Raw genomic sequence first — 19,770 nt, forward strand, 5'->3', positions numbered from 1 at the left:
AGGGGAGGGAAGGGCGTGTGGGGTAAAGCGTGCACAGTGCCCAGGGCGACGTCCGCTGCAGTGTCGTTTCCTCTCCCTGTCACTTCACCCCTGGTGATGAGCTCAGAAGCCGAGTGCACCTGAGCCTAGACAGCCGCGAGAAAGTTCCGTCAGAGCCCAGGGACGACTTCCTGCCTGACCGCGTGCAAGGCGAGCTTCTGCCTGAGCCCTGGGATGTCCGAGCTGGGACTGGGCCTCTCTCGATAGGAAGAGGCCACGCTCAGCCTTCTGTCTGCCCTTCTCTTGCCCATTGCCAAAATGCCAGGCCTTGCACATCTCCCCTACCCGCTTCTCCCGTGACTGATAAATAGGCGCCAGTGTCTCTGACCTGGAAGATCGGCTAATACCCCTCTTCCAAGACCTAAAGAGCCCCCAGCTTCTTCTTTCCTTCTGTCTTGGGGCCTCCCCCTTGCCCTTTATTTGCCCATGATACTCAGGCGCTCGCCCTCTGCCTCTGAGCTTTCCGTCTGCCTGTCCATCTCCCACCTCCTACCCCACCCCCACCCCTCCCCATCCCTCCCACTCTGTCTCCCTCCTCTTCCTCTTCCCTGGGGGTCCAATTGCATTTGCAGAAGACTCCCTGGGGCCAAGCAGGGGATGTGTGTATGTGTGTGTCCACGCCCAGGCCACCCCCTGAACCTGTGCTCCAGCCCATCCCTGCCCCTCTGGACCTAGTGCCCAGAGACCTCCTGTTGGCAGCCTCTCTGCCTCAGGCCCACCTGGGGGGTATGGAGTCACCTCCACTCTTCCTGGTCATGTGGGGGCCCCTTCGCAGTCTCTCCACCCCCTCTCCCCTTCTGCTCAGGCCCCATGCCCGGCCCTGAGGCTTGGAGAGCCTAGTAAGTGCCCTATCAACATGTTAATCAAATTACTTAGGAGCTAAAATTGACGCTGTTCATTAATTATACAAGATTATGCTAATTGTGCATGCAAATGCATGCAGGGGAACAGAAGGTGTTCAGGCGCATGGTGGGCCATTAGCATAGAGGATGGGGTGCGGGTGCATTGGCATGCTAATGTATGCGCCCCGGCTATTTATAGTACCCCAGCCCATCTGCACTGCAGCCACCTCTACCCTGGATGGGGATCCTGTGGGGAGGGCAGGTCCAGGCCTGGCAGGTGGTTGTGGCCCTGGGGACACTTGTCTTGGCTGCTACTGCAAACCAGGACCAGGAAGCAGCCTGGGTCACCTCCACATGGGCCTGATCTTTGTCAGCAACCTCCCATTCACCTCCTCTTCTCCAGCCTTGACCCTTAGGTACCTGCTTCTTCCCGGAGGCAAAATGACTCTTCCAAATGATGCAGTCAGTGAGCTCCCCCCCCCACACACACACTGGACTCCCCATCACCCTCAGGCTCCAAACCCAGCATGACTTAGCGCCAGCCACCAGTCTTGCCACCCTGGGGGAGTGTGCCATTGGTGCCACCGGCCCTTGGCACAGCTCCTCTTCCCTTTGCCTCCTGCTTCTCTGTGAGGCCCTTCAAGACCTAGTGCCCAAGGTCAAGTGTGATCTCTAGGACCCCTCCCACCTCTCCCGGGCAGAAGAAGTGGCTGCTGCAGATGACACTTGGCACATTACCCTGCCATGCCCACCACTCTGCCTTGCTGGGCGGAGTCCGTGTCTTCTGCCCTAGTGGGTGGCAGTTTCCAGATCTGGTTTGCATCTGGAGATGCAGTGCCTGGCACATGGGAGGAATTGACCCATCTCTTTAAGTGGGGGCGTGGGCTAAAGGAGGGAGTGGACAGCCCAGCCGTCTGGGTCCCCTCTGTCCCTGAAGAGGGGAAGACGGACACTCTAGAGAGCCAGTCTGCCCCAGGAGATGTCCTGTGTCTTCTGAGGCTCATGGCCTCAAGGGAAAGTCCTTTAGGATAAAAAGTAGTGGAGGAACCCCTCTTCCTATTTCCTCATCCCAGGCCACAGTGCCCACTGTGGACTTGGAACTACACATCCAGTTGTAGTCCACCCTTGGCTCCCAGTGAGCTTCCTCTCCCAAGGCTTTCCCAGAATCCTCTGTGGTTGTGAGTACCCTGCCCTAACTCCTGTGTCTGCCCACTGCACTTCTTTGTAGATCCCTACTGTCCATTGCAACAACCAAGAGCCCTGTATGACAATTTGTAACTAAACAGAAACAAAATTTAAAATCCAGTTCCTCGGTCACCCTAACCGCATTGCAAGTGCTCAGTAGCCACATGTGGCCAGCAGCTAGCATTCCAAGGAAAGTTCTACCAAACAGCACTGAAATCTCCATATTCAGTCCTTGCCGTGGCCCTCCTGTAGTTGCCAGTGCACTTGCGGGCTCAGTCCAGCTCTTTCTGGTACTGACAGCTTCCTCTTTGGAGGTGGGCACAGGATTTCAGTTCTAAGTAAGTGTCCAGGGAAATGCAGGGAGGGACACAGCTGTGAAAAGCCTGGGCTCTTAGGCTGGGATTCCTGGGAGCAGAGCCTGAGATGAGCAGCCTGAGAAAGTGGTTATTGGAGGAGAGCTCTCAGGAGAAAGGGAACGAGGGGGCGGGGCAGGGCAGGGCAGGGCAGGACAGGAGGGGGCGCTTAGCAAGGCGGTGTCTGAGGCTTCGTCCAGCACCAGCCTGACCCCGTGGGGTGGTCCCGAGTGTGAACGGCTCCAGGAGTTGGTCCTCCTTGCAGGGTCAGTCTGTCTCTGGCTGTGGGTTGCTGGACAGGAGGACAGGTCCTGGGGGCAGCTGAGAACCCATTCACAGCCACACTGCCAGCAGCTGGGGGGTGTGGCACGCAGGCAGGCCCCACCCCGCTACATAACACCTGGCCATTGACTTGAAAGCAACTCCATCCCGCCCTGCTCTCCACCCCCTGGGCACCCAGAGTGTAACGGTGGGTTCCACTCCGTCACCTCCGGTGTCTCTTCTGAGCAGAGCGCTGTGTGCCGTGGGGTCATCCGGAGAGCTTGCGTGCTTGCACTTGCATCGCGCCCGGCCCAGCCTTTGCTCCTCTGATTGGGAGTGTTCCATTGACCCGGGAAGGTTTGTTTCATTTCGTCTTAAGAAGTTTTTACAGCCAGCGCCGCAGTTCACTTGGCTCATCCTCTGCCTGTGGTGCCAGCACCCCGGGTTCTATTCCCGGTTGGGGCGCCAGATTCTGTCCCGGTCACTCCTCTTCCTGTCCAGCTCTGCTGTGGCCTGGGAGTGCAGTGGAGGATGGCCCAAGTGCTTGGGCCCTGCACCCCATGGGAGACCAGGAGAAGTACCTGGCTCTTGACTTCAGATTGGTGCCATGCCGGCCGTAGCGACCATTTAGGGGATGAACCAACGGAAGGAAGACCTTTCTCTCGTCTCTCCCTCTCTCACTAACTCTGCCTGTCAAAAAAAAAAAAAAAAAAAAAAAAAAAAAAGGAAGTTTTTACTTCTCAATCAATAAAAAGCATCAATAGCGATGTGAACTTCAGGCCGTGGGAAGGCAGGTGTGTGGACAAACTACTCGTACCTCTCATTTGAATCATCGGCCTCAGGTTCGTGACGCACAACTGCCACCCTCTAAGTGCTTTATTAGCTGGGTGACCACTGTTCATAGTTCTCCATCTGGCCTTGGATTGAAGTTCTCTGTTACGTGGTGTACTTAGCGTGTAGGCAGAATATGCTGTTGGGAGGTCCGCCTGATGCCGCCACGCCAGGGGTGCCACTTAGGATGAACTGATGAACCCACAATGACCTTCACCAGTGACCAACGCTTGCCCCCTCTTGCTCAACCATTCCTTAACCCTGAAGGCCTCCTGAGAACAGCAGCGGCAGCAGCCACGTGTCCAAAACCAGGAGCAATGCTGAGCCGCTCCTCTGCAGCCCTGATGGATTTGTAACCTTGAGGAAATCCCCATGAATTAATTCTAAGGTCCCCAGGCGGCTTTCCAAGGAGGGCTCGCTGTGCAGTCCCGCAGTGCCGGCTTGCGGCTGGGTGGGGCTGGGCTCTGACAGCCCCACTTGGAAGGATGTTTCCATGACTCTTGTCAGCGTCAGTGGTTCACAAAAAACCAAGTTCATGTCCCAGCTTTAGCACTTATTTACTGTGACTGTAGGTTACTCTCACTTAAACTCAGTTTTTTTAAAAAATGATTCATTTTTGCATTTGAAAGGCAGAGTTGGGGTTAGGGGGGGCAAGATCTTCCATCCACAGGTGCACTCTCCAAATGGCCCACAATAGCTGGGACTGGGTTAGGTGGAAGCCAGGAGCCAGGAGCTTCATCCAGAACTCCCACATGGGTGGCAGGGGCCCAAGCACTCAAGCCATCTTCTACTTTCCCAGGCGCATTAGCAGGAGCTGGATCGGAAGTAGAGCAGCAGAGGGGCCAGCGCTGTGGTGTAGCCAGTAAAGCCACCGCCTGCACCACTGCCTGCAGTGCCGGCATCCCATATGGGCACTAGTTCGAGTCCCAGCTGCTCCACTTCCGATCCAGCTCTCTGCTATGGCCTGGGGAAGCAATGGAAGATGGATGGAGTTCTTGGACCCCTGCACCCACATGGGAGACCCAGAAGAAGCTCCTGGCTTCGGATCAGCTCAGCTCCGGCCGTGGCGGCCAGTTGGGGAGTGGGCCAGTAGATTGAAGACCTTTATCTCCCTGCCTCTCCTTCTCTTTCTGTGTAACTCTTTCAAGTAAATAAATAAATGTTTTCTTTTAAAAAAAAATGTAGAGTAGCAGAAACTCATTGCTACTGTAGGATGCCAGAATCCCGAGCAGCAGTTTAATCTGCTGAGCCACAGAGCCAGCCCCAACCTCAGTTTTCTCACCTGCAAAATAGGAATGCTTACAGACCTGTACCACCTCCTGGATTAAACAAGATAGTGCCAGGTGAGCAACTCAGCAGGTGCTTGATCCAGTAGGCCTGGCTGATTCGGGGCTGGGGTTGTTGTGTTTTGTGTTATCCTCCCTGAAGCGTTCTTTTGGACATTCACCCTTGTATTGATGGCGTTTTCTTCTGCTAATTCTCATGGGTCGTGACCTCTCTCACCACCCTTTCTGTGAGGTCCAGGTGAGACCGTGCACACAGAGGGCCTCATGGCCACAGTGGGGGAAGGTGCTGCACACGGTTCTTCCTCCGTGGGGACACTTGGGCTGACCAGGGCCATGAGCTTGGCCTTGCTATCCTCTGCTTTTGGCCCACCCCAGCCAGAAGAAAAACAGGCTTCCCTGGATTCCTTCCAGTGCACAGGGCTGGGCTTGGAGAGGGCTGCTCAGAGAACGCTTCTGGGTTTGTCTGAGCTTTGGGGGTAGAGTTCTTTCCTGTTGTTGGCCTTCAGCTAAATGTACATCCCTTCCTGCCCCGGATCCCCCCATAGGGTGTCCCAGGCCCCAGCACTTGTCATCATGAACCCAGACCCTGCCCAGGCTCTCTTCCCTAAGGGGGGCACAGTCCCTCGGTCCCCATGTCCACGTGTGTGTTTGGTCTTCCGGCTCCTGCACACCAGGCTCCCCGATCCTCCCCTGGTTCCCAGCCCAACACCAGGCCTCTGCGTGGCTGTGGCTTGGGGGAGCTTCCAGCCCCTCTCTCCTCTCCTGATACTCTCCTCATCCTCTCCCAACTGCTCTGGCACCAGCCTGTGTCCTCACCTTGGCCTCTCCAGCTCCCAGGGATGGGGAAAGAGAAGTTCAGGCAGGTCCCAAGTACACTTGGGGCTAAGGTAGCAGGTGCTCCAGGGACAGAGCAGAGGTGGGGGCACCACTCCCAGTCTTCCAAGACCCGAGCTCCAGGCCTGCCCTTGGAAGGCAGGTGCCTTGGGGCCATTCACCTTTGCCAAAGCATAACCTTCCAAAATGCAAAGGCGTGATTCCCGTACGAGTTACTACTGCGGGAGCTTTCTAGAACTGCAGATGAGGGAAGGATGGGAGGACAAAGGTTATTCGAAGAAGAGTGAGAGAAACTGAACCACACACAGGTTTGTGGGAAATGCACATGGTCTTTTAACCCCATCTTCCAGGAACTTTGTGAAGTACTTTCATATAGGTATAGATGTAGGTATGGAGAGAGGGAATGGGGGCGGGGAGAGAGGGAATGGGGGCGGGGAGAGACAAGTAAAGGGGAGAGAGGAGGTGAGGAGGTTTGTGAAAACCATCGGAAGAAGATGGCCAAGTTATGGAGCCGGCATTGAGGCGCAGTGGGTTAAGCTGCCACTTGGAACACTGGCATCCCATATCAGAGTGTCAGTCGGAGTCCCCGCTGCTCCACTTCCAATCCAGCTCCCTGCTAATGCACCTGGGAAAGCAGCAGCAGATGGCCTGCGAGCTCAGGCCCCTGCCGCCTACACGGGAGACTCAGATGGAGGTCCAGGCTTCCGGCTTCAGCCTGGCTCAGCTATGACCATTGGTGCCATGTGCAGAGTGAACATAGGTGGAAGATAACTTTCTCTTGCGCGCTCTCTTATTGCTCTGCCTTTCAAATAAATCTTTTAAAACTCTTAGGTTCTTTTTTTAAAGGTCTCCAAGGGTAATTTTTTAAAAGATTTACTTATTTTGAAAGGCAGAGTTAGAAAGAGAATCTTCCACCCACTGGTTCATTCCCCAAATGGCCACATGGCCAGACCAAAGCAAGGAGCACCTTCTGAGTCTCCCACATGGGTGGCAGGGGCCTAAGCACTTGGGCCACCCTTTGCTGCTTCCCAGGTCATTAGCAGGGAGCTGGATCAGAAGGGGAGCAGCAGGGACTTGAACCAGCACACATAAGGGATCCAGGCGCTGCAGGTGGCAGCTTTACCTGCTACATGACAGTGCCAGCCCCAAACCCCTATATTCTTTAAAAAAAAAAAATTGCCAAGTTAAACATATAGGTGGTTAATGTCCAAAGGACAATAAAATTGTAACCTTTAACCCTAATTTCTCTACCAAAATAAATCTGTTATTCTCTCTACAAATATCAGTTGCATCTTACCAGTTTTCTACAAATGAGCCCTAACTACAGAGTCTGAGTCTGATCAATAGTAAATGCAAGTCAGTTACTTCCCCAGACAATGGGACGCCTCCAGGGTGGCGTGGTTAGCTTAATGTCCCAGAACAGGTCGTCCACCACCAACAGACCACAAGCCTCATATGCAATGTGGAACTTTCTAGTAGCCACGTTTTTTTGTTTGTTTGTTTGTTGTTGTTTTTTTTAAGTCAAAGTCAATTTATTGTCAAAGTCATGCCAAAAATGCTTAGCGGGTGCCGATGGTCACCTGCCACACTCGCACCAGGTTGTCTGTGTAGCCAGCAAACAGGGTCTGGCCATCAGCAGACCAGGCCAAAGATGTACACTGGGGTGGCTCTGCCTTGCTGCTGGTACTAATAACTTCTTGCTTCAGTTCATCTACAATGATCTTGCCTTCTAAGTCCCAGATCTTGATGCTAGGGCCTGTGGCAGCACAGAGCCAGTAGCGGTTGGGGCTAAAGCACAGAGCATTGATGATGTCTCCTCCATCCAAAGTATAAAGGTGTTTGCCTTCATTGAGATCCCATAGCATGGCCTGCAGTAGCCACGTTTTAAAAACCAAAAATAGTTAAAATTGTGATAATGTCGTATTTAACCCAATCTATATAAAATATTATTTCAACATGTAATCAATAGCAAAAAAGTTGTTTCATATCTTTGTGTTTTGCAGTCTTTGGACCCCAACGTGTGTTTTATGCTTACAGCACACTCAGAGTCACAGTGCAAAGGTTCAAGGTCACATGGGCCCAGTGCCCATTGGCTAGCACGGCTCCAGGTCAGCATTCTCAAACCACAGGCACCTTAGAATCAGCTGGAGGGCTGATGAAAACACAGTGCCTGGCCTCACCCTAGAGTCTCTGATTCAGCAAGTCTAGGGCATGGGGGTGGGGGGAGGATGAAAGTCTGCATTTCTAGCAAGTGCCTGGGTGAGGCTGATGCTGCTGGCATAGTCCCCATACTTTGAAACCCACTGTTCCAGGATAATTTGTTTTGGGGAAAGTGGGAAACAGGCAGAAAGAAAGAAAAAGAGAGCTCCCATCTCATTAGTTCACTCCCCGAATGCCTCCAACTGCTGATGCTGGGCGGAGGCCACAGCCAGGAGCCAGGAACTCGATCCAGGTCTCCCATGTGGGTGGCAGGGAACCAACTGCTTGAGCTATCACCTGCTGCCCCCCAGAGTCTGCATTAGCAGGAAGCTAGAATCAAGCCAAGCACTGTGATGCACGATGCAGGCCTCTGAGTCCACGCCTTTAACTGCCAGGCTAACGCCCACCCCAACCAGGGTCACGGTTTCCTTCCCAGCCCTCTGGCTGGCAGCTGGGTGTAGCAGCAGGATCTCGGGTGAGTGCTGGCCTTGCTGTGACTGGGAGCAGCCTCGAGGGCCCCCAGCAGGAAGTGGGGGTGACTGCAGCAGCTCCATGCGTGGCCTTGACTGTGCTGGTGGAGCTGAGGCTCAGAGGGAAGAGAAGGGGGCTGACCCTGCACGCCCAGGCCTTGCGCTGCTTTCTCCTTATTCATCATGTTCTGCAGACAATGCCAGTCAGCCTCAAAACCTGCAATGTTCTGGAGCAGGTCCACATCAACAGAGGTGCTGGCAGGGCCCTGGGGCTCCTGTGGAGGAAAGCCTCGAAGCCTCACATGGCCAGAGGAGGCCAGACAGGAGCATGGGAACTGGTGGGGCCCAAAGGACAGCCGGCTGGAGCCTGTACTAGAAAGGGAGTGTGGCAAGGCAGGACACTGCAAAGACAGGGGCCGCGGGGGTCGGATGTCCCAGGGCCAGGGCTGGAAGGCAGGCAGCCTTCAGGTGTGGATGGATTTACCCCAGGTCACACGCTGAGTCATGTCTGGGTCGCGGCTCCCATCTCAGCCCCATCCCAGGGATCCTTCCTCTTGATTCTCTAGATGCTGTAGGGAATGGAGTGGGGTGCAGGGGCACATGTGTGGACGTGGGGAAGTATAGACATGTCATCTTTGGGGGTCCCTCCGTGCTTGTCCCGTCACAGTGTACCCAAGGATTGGCACGAGTGCCCTGAGCACAGGTCTGCAACCCATCCTGGTGCATTTCCCGCCCTCCAGCACCTGGTGCGGGACCAAGTGTGTGATTACAGAATTTAAAGGCTCTGGTCTGCCCTGTGTATGTGGTTAGGGACATGCCCGGTCACATGCGGATGTGGAACGTGTATAAGGTGACTACTGGGGGTGTGCAGGTATCTGTACCTTGGAGTATCTTAAGGTGACAGAGAGTGATGGCTCTGGCCTTTAACATGAGATAGACAGAGTGTGTCTGCTGTACAGGGATGCTATTTGGGCACCAGGGAGGTGTCTGCACCTGGGGTGGCCAATGGGGCATATGTGGCGTCCACCTTTGGTGACTACTCTGTTGGGTGCATAGCGGCGAGCTGCACTGCCGGCTGTCCTGGGGGCGAATGGGGTGTCCATGCTGTGACCGTGCACTGTGTGGGATGCTCTGGGGTAGATGGGTGGTCCGCGCCGTGTGAAAGCACTGTCAGGGAGTGTCCACTGTGGGCGGGACTGCAGCCGACGCTGCATCTGTGCAAGGGCAGTCAAGCGAGGGGTCGTGACAGGTGCTGTGGACAGAGGCAGGGCTCCAGGGATGCACATCCCTGGGAAAGACTGTCACCAGCTCCCCGTGAGAGGCTGCCCCAAGGCCCCCTTCCCCATTCCAGGGCCCACTGGAGTTGTCATTTTGGGGGGAGTAAGCTTTGGGGCCTTGTACCAAATCGTCCTCTGAACACGAATTTCATGTTTGCAGACTTGGGAAGCAGGTTCGGTGAATTCGGGGGTGGTTCAAATCTGTTGCCGGTACATCACTACTGTGTGTAGTAGTGAAGGGGTCCTCTCTGGCCTGGGCCCCTACATGGTAATAGTGTACTAAACATGGCTCCCAAATGGGTAAAGGCAAAATAAACTGAGAGAGGCACTCACACAGTGGCTCAAGGGGTGGTGCCCTATGCCAGGACCCCCGGCAGGCTTTAGCCCTGGACTCCACGGTACCTCCCTGGGTGCTCAGAGTCCCACTGGGGCTGAGGCAGATGGTGACCACGTTCTGGGTTGACTATGAGTACAAGGGCCAGCATATTGCCCATGGCCACCTTCCTGGTGAGTGGCAGGGCCCAGGACTCGTCCTCAACCCCCTGCCTGCAAGGACTGGCAGACCAAGCACTCAGTGTTTGTCTAAAGCCCAGCCTCATCGCTGCCTGGGCTGCACTTTTCCCTTTACTACCTGTGAAAAGGAAGATATTCGTCGTGTGAGGCACCATGTGTGAGTGGTGGGTACTTTCCCTGTGTGGTTAGGTTCGTGCAGTATAGCAGATGCACAGTGTGGAGCCACGGAATGTGTTGTACAAGATGGCCATACGGTGTTTGCTATAACTTTGAGTAATCACATACAACATAAAATGGTGCATTAACATGTATTCTCTATGTGTTCTGTGTTGTTTCCATGCATATACCATGTACAATGCTAGTATGCTGTGCTTCATGGGTGTAGCTTGTGTGTGATGAGTATGCCACGTGTGTGCGATGTGTGTACCTCACATGGAGCTCACTGTATAAGCTTGTGTGATGGTTATACCCTAAGCGTGTGCCATGATTGTGCTTTGTAACAGAACATAAGACAGATACTGTGTGTGTAAGGGACCCACTGTGGTACATGCATTGTGTGGCCCTTGGGCATACTGGGGGGGGCGGGGAACATGTAGGATGCTATGTCCTGGCTGCTATGCCACACATGTGATGGGCATATGACAGACACACAGTGCATGGTTGGGTGTGAGTACCTGCTGCACGTGGAGGATACAGCCTGTGGATGATGGGGATACAATGTATGGGCTATAACTTGTAATTATATAGTGTAGACAAAGCAGCCATACTCTTCATGATGACCGCACACTGTATGGGTGCGAGATATATTTTGTGGGGCTAATTAGCACGGTGTGCTCTGGACGCTGTGTGTGTGTTGGGGGGAGAATCAGGTGTACTATGGAAGTCATTGCAATGGGTCAATTATACCTGTACATATGATGGGTGTGCACCTGTGAGCACAAGACCCAGGTACATCACTCTCTGGGGAGGGGGCATGGACGGGAGCAGCCGGACCCTCATCTGTTTCCAGAACCCCAGACCTTTGAGCCCACCGACCACACCGTTTCAGGTTCTTCCTGAAGTTCTTCCTCAAATGCAACCAGAACTGCCTGAAGAATGCGGGGAACCCCCGGGATATGCGCCGCTTCCAGGTGGGTTTGGGGAGAGAGGGGGTGTCCCACTCCCCCCCCCCCAGCAAACCCATGCCTTCCTGGGAGTGGTGGGGAGGCCAGGACCCTGCCCGGACACATCTCTGCCGGGGCCTGGTGCCAGCTGGGGGCGGGGCAGCTCCATCTCAACTTACGCTGGCTGCCAAGGGAGGCTTCATTAGAGTCCCACTTAAGGAGATGCTAATTGTGACATTTTTACATGATTAACGACCCAGGTAATTTGCATAGTGTGAAGCCGAGAGCAGCTGCCCTTAGCGCATCTCCAGCCTGCACACCCTCCCGGTGCAGCGGTAGTGGGAGAAGGCAGCCCCTGTTTCCTGCCAGGATAGGGCGGGGGGCTCCCGCTGACAGTTCTCCAACTGATCCTGAGCCTTCGACTCCACTCGGGTGGGTACAGGCTGGTGTTGGCTGTGTGAAGAAGTAGTCCCCACTCTGCCCGAGCAGCCCAGGTTTTCCATGGCTTGATTGCTCTAGCTCCTAGGGGTGGTACCTGATGCACCTGCCCCCCTTCTACCAGCTCAGCCCCCACAGACCCTGAACCTCAGCATCTGGCCACGGGACTCGAGTTGCAAGTTCTATAGTACAGCCCCTCCCGGGAACGCCCCCCAGAAACCCCAGTCAGGCTGGCCTTGGCTGTCCCCGCAGGTGGTGGTGTCCACGACCGTGAGCGTGGACGGACACGTCCTGGCCGTGTCCGACAACATGTTTGTGCACAACAACTCGAAGCACGGCCGCAGGGCCCGCCGCCTGGACCCTTCTGAAGGTCAGGACCCTCAGCCCAGACAGCCCCCCGGCCCCCTCCTCACTGCAGTCCCCTGACCTGGGTCCTCTCCTGCCTCCCAGCTGCCACCCCTTGCATCAAGGCCATCAGCCCCGGGGAGGGCTGGACCACAGGCGGTGCCACCGTCATCGTCATCGGCGACAACTTCTTCGACGGGTTGCAGGTCGTTTTCGGAAACGTGCTCGTATGGAGCGAGGTGGGCTCTCCCCTTCAGTCTCCCTGCAGGCCTCTGGGCTGGGCTCTGCCCTCGCTGGGACAGGACCTGCAGGCCTCCCCTCTCCCCTTGCAGCTCATCACACCCCACGCCATCCGGGTGCAGACACCCCCACGACACATCCCCGGAGTGGTGGAGGTGACCCTCTCCTACAAGTCCAAGCAGTTTTGCAAGGGAGCCCCCGGCCGGTTTGTGTACACAGGTAAGGAGGCAGGTAATGGGTACTGCGGGAATGGCCACACCCCTAGGCAGCTGCTCCACACCTGCACCACACCCCACCTCTGCATTCCTCCTGACCACTGCTGACATGGGACCTTCTGTCCCTCTCGGGCCTCTGCGGGTCGGGGAGTCTCTGCCCTCCAGCTTATTCTCCTACCTTGGGCATTCTCACTAGAGTCTCCACACGCCCCATCCCTCTGTCCAGGCAGAAGGGGGGTGTTTATTTCAAAGATGCCTCAAATGCCCTCCATGCTGCCCCCCGCCCCGATCGTTCTGGGCCAGGCCTCAGGCTATAGGCACAATGCCAGGGTGAGCAGTGGAACGGCGGGTGGAATCCCCCCAACTCTGGCCACTGGCCCAGATCATCACCTCCACTCTGGGTCCCACCCCTTCTCCCCATCCCTTCTCCCCACCCCCAACTGATACCGAGCCTTGGCCGTGACCCTGCTTACCCTCAGGGTGTGCCAGTCTAACCCCAGGAAGCTGAGCCGCATCCACATAGTGGGGGGCAGGGTGGAGAGTCCCAAGGAGCTTGAACAGGGAGGGATGAGCAGGGAGGCGGGGGTAGGGGGGGTGGGAGGAGGAAGAGCCTCACAGGAGAAGGAATAGCAGGTGTACAAGGCCCAGAAGTGAGGACGTCACTCAGTCTGGAGTTGGAGGTGGGAAACGCTGGGTTTTGAGTCTGCTGCCCTAGGTCACTGCCAGGCTACCTAAAGGAGTGGGGGGGGGAGGGGAATGGCATTGGGCCCCCGCAGAGTGCCCTGGTGCATGCCACACCCCTCCCTGGTGTGCGCGCAAGCTCTGCTCCGACCGAGTCCATCTGAGCCATGATAAGTGGACTTTTACTTTGTATAATAAGCTGCCGCTGTGACCACATGCAAACAGAAGCCTCTTCCCCGGGTCCTGCCCCCAGGAGCACAGACGCCCAATTTCCTTTGTGTTTTTTCTGTCTGCAAATGGGATCCCGTAGTGTCTGTGCGCTCACGCCTAGCGCCTGGCGCCGTAAATATTTGTTGAAGGCGCCGAGGAAACTTTCCCGCTCCTCGCTGGTCCGTGCGCAGGGTGATTTCCCTGGCCTTGGGCTGGGCTTGGTGAAGGGGGTGTGCGGCCAGGCTCCAAGCCGGGGCGCCCTCCAACACCGCCCCCTCTCCCCAGCCCTGAATGAGCCCACCATCGACTACGGATTCCAGAGGCTGCAGAAGGTCATCCCCAGACACCCTGGAGACCCCGAGAGACTGCCCAAGGTATCAGAGGGGGCGGGGTGGGGAGGAGGAGGATCCTGCGGCGAGGGAGTGAGGTGGGGCTCCCCCTCCGTCCCGCTGTCTCCTCCCCTCCCTAGGAAGTGCTTTTGAAGCGGGCGGCCGACCTAGCTGAGGCTCTGTACGGAGTGCCCAGCAGTAACCAGGTAGGGCGCCGCCGCCTCGCCTCCCAGCCCAGACCGACCTGGCCCCCCAGCCTGACCCGGCCCGGCCCGGGGCTCCTCCCAACCCGGCCCTGCCCTCCTCTCCTTTCCTCTCCGCAGGAGCTCCTCCTGAAGCGCGCAGCCGACGTGGCCGAAGCCCTGTACAGCGCCCCCCGCGCGCCCGCGCCTCTCAGCTCCCTGGCCCCAAGCCACCCGCACCCCGCCGTCGTGGGCATCAACGCTTTCAGCAGCCCGCTGGCCATCGCCGTGGGGGACGCCACGCCGGGAGCCGAGGCGGGTGCGTCCTGCCGCCCCCGTGCACCATCTCTGGGCACGCCGACCGTGCGTGCCCCGCCTGCGCTGTGGCGCTGACCGCGGATCTCTCGCAGGCTACGCGCGCAGTTGCAGCAGTGCGTCGCCGCGCGGGTTCGCGCCCAGCCCCGGCTCGCAACAGAGCAGCTACGGCAGTGGCCTTGGAACTGGCCTTGGCGGCTACGGCGCGCCAGGCATGGCTAGCCTCGGTGTGCCCGGGTCCCCCAGCTTCCTCAACGGCTCCACGGCCACGTCGCCCTTCGCCAGTGAGTGTCCCCCGCCCGCGGTGGGGAGAGACCCAGGGCTCAGTCCAGCCCCGGGGGAGGGCTCCCAGCGCCTGCCCCGTAAGGTCGATGGTAACTTTGCCATGGGGAGCACACCCTGTTCTCCCTGCGTGTGACTCCCTCCCCAGGGCCAGAGTGCTTGCACCTTTAGCTCTTTGGGCTGACGCTAGTTGGACATAGCGCCTCCAGCGCCCCGGTCCCCCCTGACACCGGCATTAACGGCGAGAAGGTTGGACCTGGTGTTTCACCACCTTTGCAGCTTCCACCAGAACTTCGGGTGGAGGCTAGCGCCCCCTGCCGGAGGGCTCAGGAGAGGCGGCTTCTAGCCGGTCCCTCGCCCACCTGTATTTGTCCGAGAGGTCTGGCTGGCTGGCACCGGATGGGACTCCCTGCCACAGGGTGGGGCAGGCCGGCCGGCAAACCCGGCGCGGCCCCAGCTGCATTCAGAGTTTGAGTGTCCAAATTAGGAACCGTGAGACATTCAGCAAGTGGCTAGACTTCGCTGAACGCATTACCTGTCTGTAAAGTGGGATCAGTGCCTTCCCCTGCCTCAGGTTGGCTGCAGTTACGAGTGAGCTCCTGTGGGTGCAGAGCCAGACAAACTTGGGGAAGAGCACGTGGTTTCACAGCCCCAGTCCTGCACATGGGTGCTGTGGGTTCAGGGCCAGGTGTATGGGCCTCCCAGCCAGCAGTGGGCCTGGTTATACAGGAGAGAAGATGTCAAAGGCATCATCCCATCCCCTTGCTTGTGGCTTGGACAGCACCCACATCACAGCCTCCGTGGACTTTTGGCGAGGCAGGCAGGGTGTAGAAAGGTGGGCGCCCCGAGGCGAGGGCTGAAGGAAGAAGTCCTTTTTGCTGGAGGCTTGGCAATTGGGAGAGCGAGATCCCTGCACTTTACTCTCAAATGTGACCCGGGGAAGACAAATGCAGGAGGCGTCCAGGGCCCAGGCTGAGATGACCGGGACCTGTGTTCAGCTGAAAGGGGAGGGGGTGGGAGAAGGGCCAGGCAGAAGAAGTTAGGGTGCTTGTGGGCACTGTGATCCCAGACACAGGAGCCTTGTGTACCCCCAGACTGCTCCAGCTCCTCTAGCACCCCCAGGTCCACCCATGTGTCTTGGCACCTTTCAGTCCCCGGGGGTTTGCCGCGGGAATACTGACCCTCCCCCCAGCTCATCTCTCGCCACTGTTTGGTTTCGCTGGAGGTTCTGCTTTGCTTTGGTTTTTATCTGGTCTGGTCCTGTCTTCTCCTGTGCCCTGGAAAAGAGTCCCCCAAGAAGGCAAGGGCTGGCCCAGGACCCCTCAAGGCTCCAGGACACCCCCAGACCCTGCCCTGTGCCCTCCTCTAGCAGGGTCAGGGCCTGGTGCCTGGTCAGCTGCCCGGCCCTATGCCGGGGCCCCAACCAGCTGCTCACTCTGGTGCTGTCTCCCTGTTGTGTCTCCCACTGCCTTCCCTGCTGCGCCTGCCCCTCCCCGCCCCGCCCCGGAGTCATGCCCTCTAGCCCCCCGCTGGCGGCTGCCTCCTCCATGTCCCTTCCGGCCGCTGCCCCCACCACCAGCGTCTTCTCCTTCTCGCCTGTCAACATGATCTCCGCCGTCAAACAGAGGAGCGCCTTCGCCCCCGTGCTGCGCCCACCCAGCTCCCCACCCCAGGCCTGCCCCAGAGCCCACGGAGAGGGGCTTCCAGGTGAGGAAGGGCCCGGGGGTAGAGCTGCTGGGCTTGGGGCCCACCCCTGCGGCTCACACTGGTCGACCAGTTCTCCCTGGAGGCTGCAGAGCAGGGCAGGAAGTTCTGCAGGGGTCCAAGGAGGCCCGGATGGACTCCACTTCCCTGAGCCTCACCCCGCGGGGTGGTCACCGCTCTGGATGCTCTCGGCTGCCACTTGGCCAGCTTAGATCCCAGTTAGACAAGGTCTGGAAACCACTCTGGCACCCTACTCTCATGGGGAACTGGAGGAATCCATACGCCTGCACCCTGTACCTCCCTGTGTCCACCAGAGGGAAGCACACACCACCAGAGAGGCTGGGTCCCTGCAGGAAGAGACTGGCCTGAGATCCGGTTTAGCCCAGCCCCTGCTCCCGCATTTCCCAGATTAGGAACTGGGACCAGCTCACCCCACCGACCTCCCAGTAACAAAACAGTGGTTTTCTCACTTTGCACGTATGCAGCAAAGCCTCTCTGCCATTGCGACTTGCCCATGCAAGTGGTCATGGGAAACTCACCCGCGGGCAGAGGGAACAGAGCAGGTCTCAGCTGATGGGTGATTGACAGCCGAGTGGAAGGAGGGGTCTGCCCCTCAGGGCTCACAGGTGTTTCTATAGATGGCCAGCAGCTGTCTCCAGGGGAGCTCCTAGGACTCAGCCCAGCGATTAGCACCTGGCTCAGTGCCTGGCGTACAGTAGTGGCCCAAGAAATGGTCAGCGAGAAATGGTGATCGATTCCATTTTCCACAAAAAAAAAAAGAGAGAGAGAGAGTATCCACCCACTGGTTCACTCCCCAGATGTCCACAACAGCCCCTAGCCAGGCTGGGGGACAAAACCAGGAGCCAGAAGTTCAACCCGGGTCTCCCACGTGGATGACGGGAGCCCAGTCCCTGGTGCCAGCGCTGCTGCCTGTCGGGGTGCACGTTAGCAGGAAGCTAGAGTCAGGAGCCAGGTATCAAACCCTGACACTCCAGTACAGTCCTGGGGCATCTTACCTGGCCCCTTTAACCCTTAGGCAATGCCTACCCTGGCTGAGTTCATGAATAAGTGGGCCAAGGGCTGCCGTTCAGTTTGCGGCGCTCTGAGCTGCAAGAGGCCAGGACAGAGTGTGTCCTGTGGGACATCCCCCCAGCAGCAATGGGTGTCCTTTAAAAAAAAGCAGTCAAGGTGGGTGGAAGGGCAGGCATCAGAGCACAGTGAGTGCAGCTGTTGCTTGGGCACCAGCATCCCGTGTCGGAGTGCTGCTCCCAGGCCCAGCGACTCCATTTCTGGTCCAGCGTCCTGCTGATGCGCACCCTTGGAGGTAACACATGAGGGCTCAAGTGCTTGCGTGTGTCCCTCCCTCCCATGTGGGAGACCCCGGTGGAGTTATGAGTTCGTGATTTCAGCCTGACCCTACTCTGGCGACCGGATATTTGGGGAGTGAATGAGAGGATGGAAGATCTCTGTCTCCCCTGTCACTCCGCCTTTCAAATTAAAAAAAAAAAAAAAGAAAGAAAAGAAAAACTTTGATGTTCAGGTGAAGTAAATGAGTTTGTTGAAGACGACAGAGCCCGGGCCCCCTAAGCAGCAGAGCAGATCTGAGAAGGCCCCAGAATAGGATGACTGTTTCGTCACATGTATAGTTATTTTATTTTGCACCCTGTTTCCAGGTTGTAGATTCACTTGTCTTCACCCGGTTGTGTTTGGAGCTTAAAATGGGAGGGAGAGGGGGCAGAGGGCCACCCCACCCCCACCTCTCCACCTGCACAGAGGGGTATGGGAGGGGCAGGCTGGTGTGGAAGTTGGCAGGATGTGGCTACTGCCTGCACCTAGAGGTGCTCCTGGACCCTGGCCGCCACCTTGAGATGGGCCCTTGAAAAGAGGTGGGGGAGGCCTCGTCGTCCCATGGGGTTGGGGTAGCAGCCGCCAGCAGGTGGTGGGACCCCAGGCTGCAGGGGCCTTACAGCTCCTTTCTCCTTGCTGACCGCAGACCAGTCTTTTGAGGATTCTGACAAGTTCCACTCTCCAGCCCGGGGGCTCCAGGGCCTGGCGTACTCCTAACTACGGTAGGTCTTACCGGGTCTCGCTCATACCACAAGTCATCGGCGGAGCTGGGGAGCTGGGTCCCCGGTCTCCCTCCGCAGGGCCTGCCTGGACAGGCTGTGGGATGCACACGGCCCATGCCAGCCAGGCCAAGAGAAGGGTCTTGCTGTGACCTTCTCCTCTCCTCCTGTCTGCCCACCAGGTATGCAGGTGTTGCCCCCCCGGAGCCCGGACTGGACGACCCTCAGATTCACACCCATGCTGTGGACGGCAGCGCAGATACAGGGCCATGGCTGCAGCAGACCTCAACCCATGGGGTGAAGGGGAAGCAGGGAGCCCTTCCTCCCTGCCCTCAAGGTCCCCGTGACCCCACAGGCGGCTCTCGCCTCCCTTTCTCGGGGCTGGTCAGAAGCCCCAGCACTGTGCCGATGCTCTGGACGGGAGAGCACCTGGGGAGGTGCTGGGCTGTGAGTCCGCGGGCGCTGGGTCGGCTCCAGCCCCCATGAGATGGCTCGTGTACAGACCAGGGATGTCAGCGAGGGGGGCACAGGATGGGGACAGCTCAGGGAGAGGCGACCTGGAAAGGTTCTGTTTGCATCTGACCCATCTCCACTGGCCAAGCATCCCGACTGCCCTCTGGCGGGAAGACTCGGTGCCCAGGCTCCCATGGAGCTTCTGACGGCCACTTGGGTCCCGTGGCTGTCCCTACTTCCCTCATGTCCTGCACATTCACGCTCGCCATGTCATGCCTCCCTGGGGGCTTTGGGCATGGAGGATGCAGAAGAGGGGGTGTCAGCCCTACTGGATTTGGGATCTCATGGACTCTGGCTGGCACTGTGGACTGGGCCCAGCTGCCCCCCAGGCGGCCTCACACTCTGCTAAGTTTGGGGAAAACAACAATAAAGCAGCTGCAGGCAGCCCCCAGCCTCACTCGCCTGCTTTCTTGCTGTGGCTCTGTTTCTCCAAGCAGCTCGCGCGAGGCCCTGCAGACCATGTCCCCAGGCACCTTGCACCAAGGGCTTCTGAAACAGCCATGGAGTCCAGCTGACCATGTATGTCCTGCCCATGTCTGCTCTCAGGCCCTGTGTGGGAGACAGGCTCTGTCCCTCCCCCTGCTGTGATCAGGGACCCAACCTGTCCACTGAGGACTTGGTCCCCCAGCCTGGAAGACACTGCTGGGAACCAGGACAGACTTGCCCAGAAGCGAAATGCGGCCCCGCAAACAGGCTGCAGGCCACGCCTCCCCCTATCCCTGGGATGGGCAGAGTGGATCTGGGCTCCCAGGGCTGCCTCCAAGCCTCACCCCAGCCCCCATGCCTCCCCCTCCTGGGTTGTCTGCCTCAGAAAGAGGGGAGGGTCTGAGACCCATTCACCGCCCATCTGCCCTGCCCACAGCATGGGTCCCAGCCATCCCCCCAGAGACCCTTGAACCAGGGTCTGGCTGACCCTGAAAGCCCCTTTTCTGACCTTCTCCCCAGTGAGCCCAGGGTTGCACCTGGACTTCCAGTTTTCCTCCTTCTCCTCCCGACTCTGGCCTTTGGAAACCCTGTCGTTCTCAACCCCATGTCCCATGCACGCAGCCTACTGGAA

General features: G+C 57.8%; 1 protein-coding gene across 4 annotated transcripts in view; it reads left to right on the forward strand.

Annotated features, from left to right (window-relative positions):
- Positions 1–19,110, forward strand: part of EBF4 (EBF family member 4) — a 70,741-nt gene extending 51,631 nt beyond the window's left edge. For 2 of the 4 annotated variants that reach the window (XM_051845200.2, XM_051845201.2), the window contains exons 8-18: positions 11,139–11,220; positions 11,884–12,001; positions 12,082–12,215; positions 12,309–12,435; positions 13,608–13,696; positions 13,792–13,857; positions 13,975–14,152; positions 14,244–14,432; positions 15,940–16,137; positions 18,128–18,203; positions 18,383–19,110. In XM_051845200.2, coding sequence (XP_051701160.2) covers positions 11,139–11,220; positions 11,884–12,001; positions 12,082–12,215; positions 12,309–12,435; positions 13,608–13,696; positions 13,792–13,857; positions 13,975–14,152; positions 14,244–14,432; positions 15,940–16,137; positions 18,128–18,198 — 1,252 coding nt within the window. In that variant the 3' untranslated portion in view covers positions 18,199–18,203; positions 18,383–19,110. Of the gene's footprint in view, positions 1–11,138; positions 11,221–11,883; positions 12,002–12,081; positions 12,216–12,308; positions 12,436–13,607; positions 13,697–13,791; positions 13,858–13,974; positions 14,153–14,243; positions 14,433–15,939; positions 16,138–18,127; positions 18,204–18,382 lie in introns of those variants that run through there. The other 2 variants (XR_007919348.2, XR_007919349.2) reach the window with 2 other exon arrangements.
- The last annotated feature ends 660 nt before the right edge of the window (positions 19,111–19,770 follow it).

The sequence above is a fragment of the Oryctolagus cuniculus genome, chromosome 11, assembly GCF_964237555.1.
Source record: "Oryctolagus cuniculus chromosome 11, mOryCun1.1, whole genome shotgun sequence".
NCBI classification, from domain to species: domain Eukaryota; kingdom Metazoa; phylum Chordata; class Mammalia; order Lagomorpha; family Leporidae; genus Oryctolagus; species Oryctolagus cuniculus.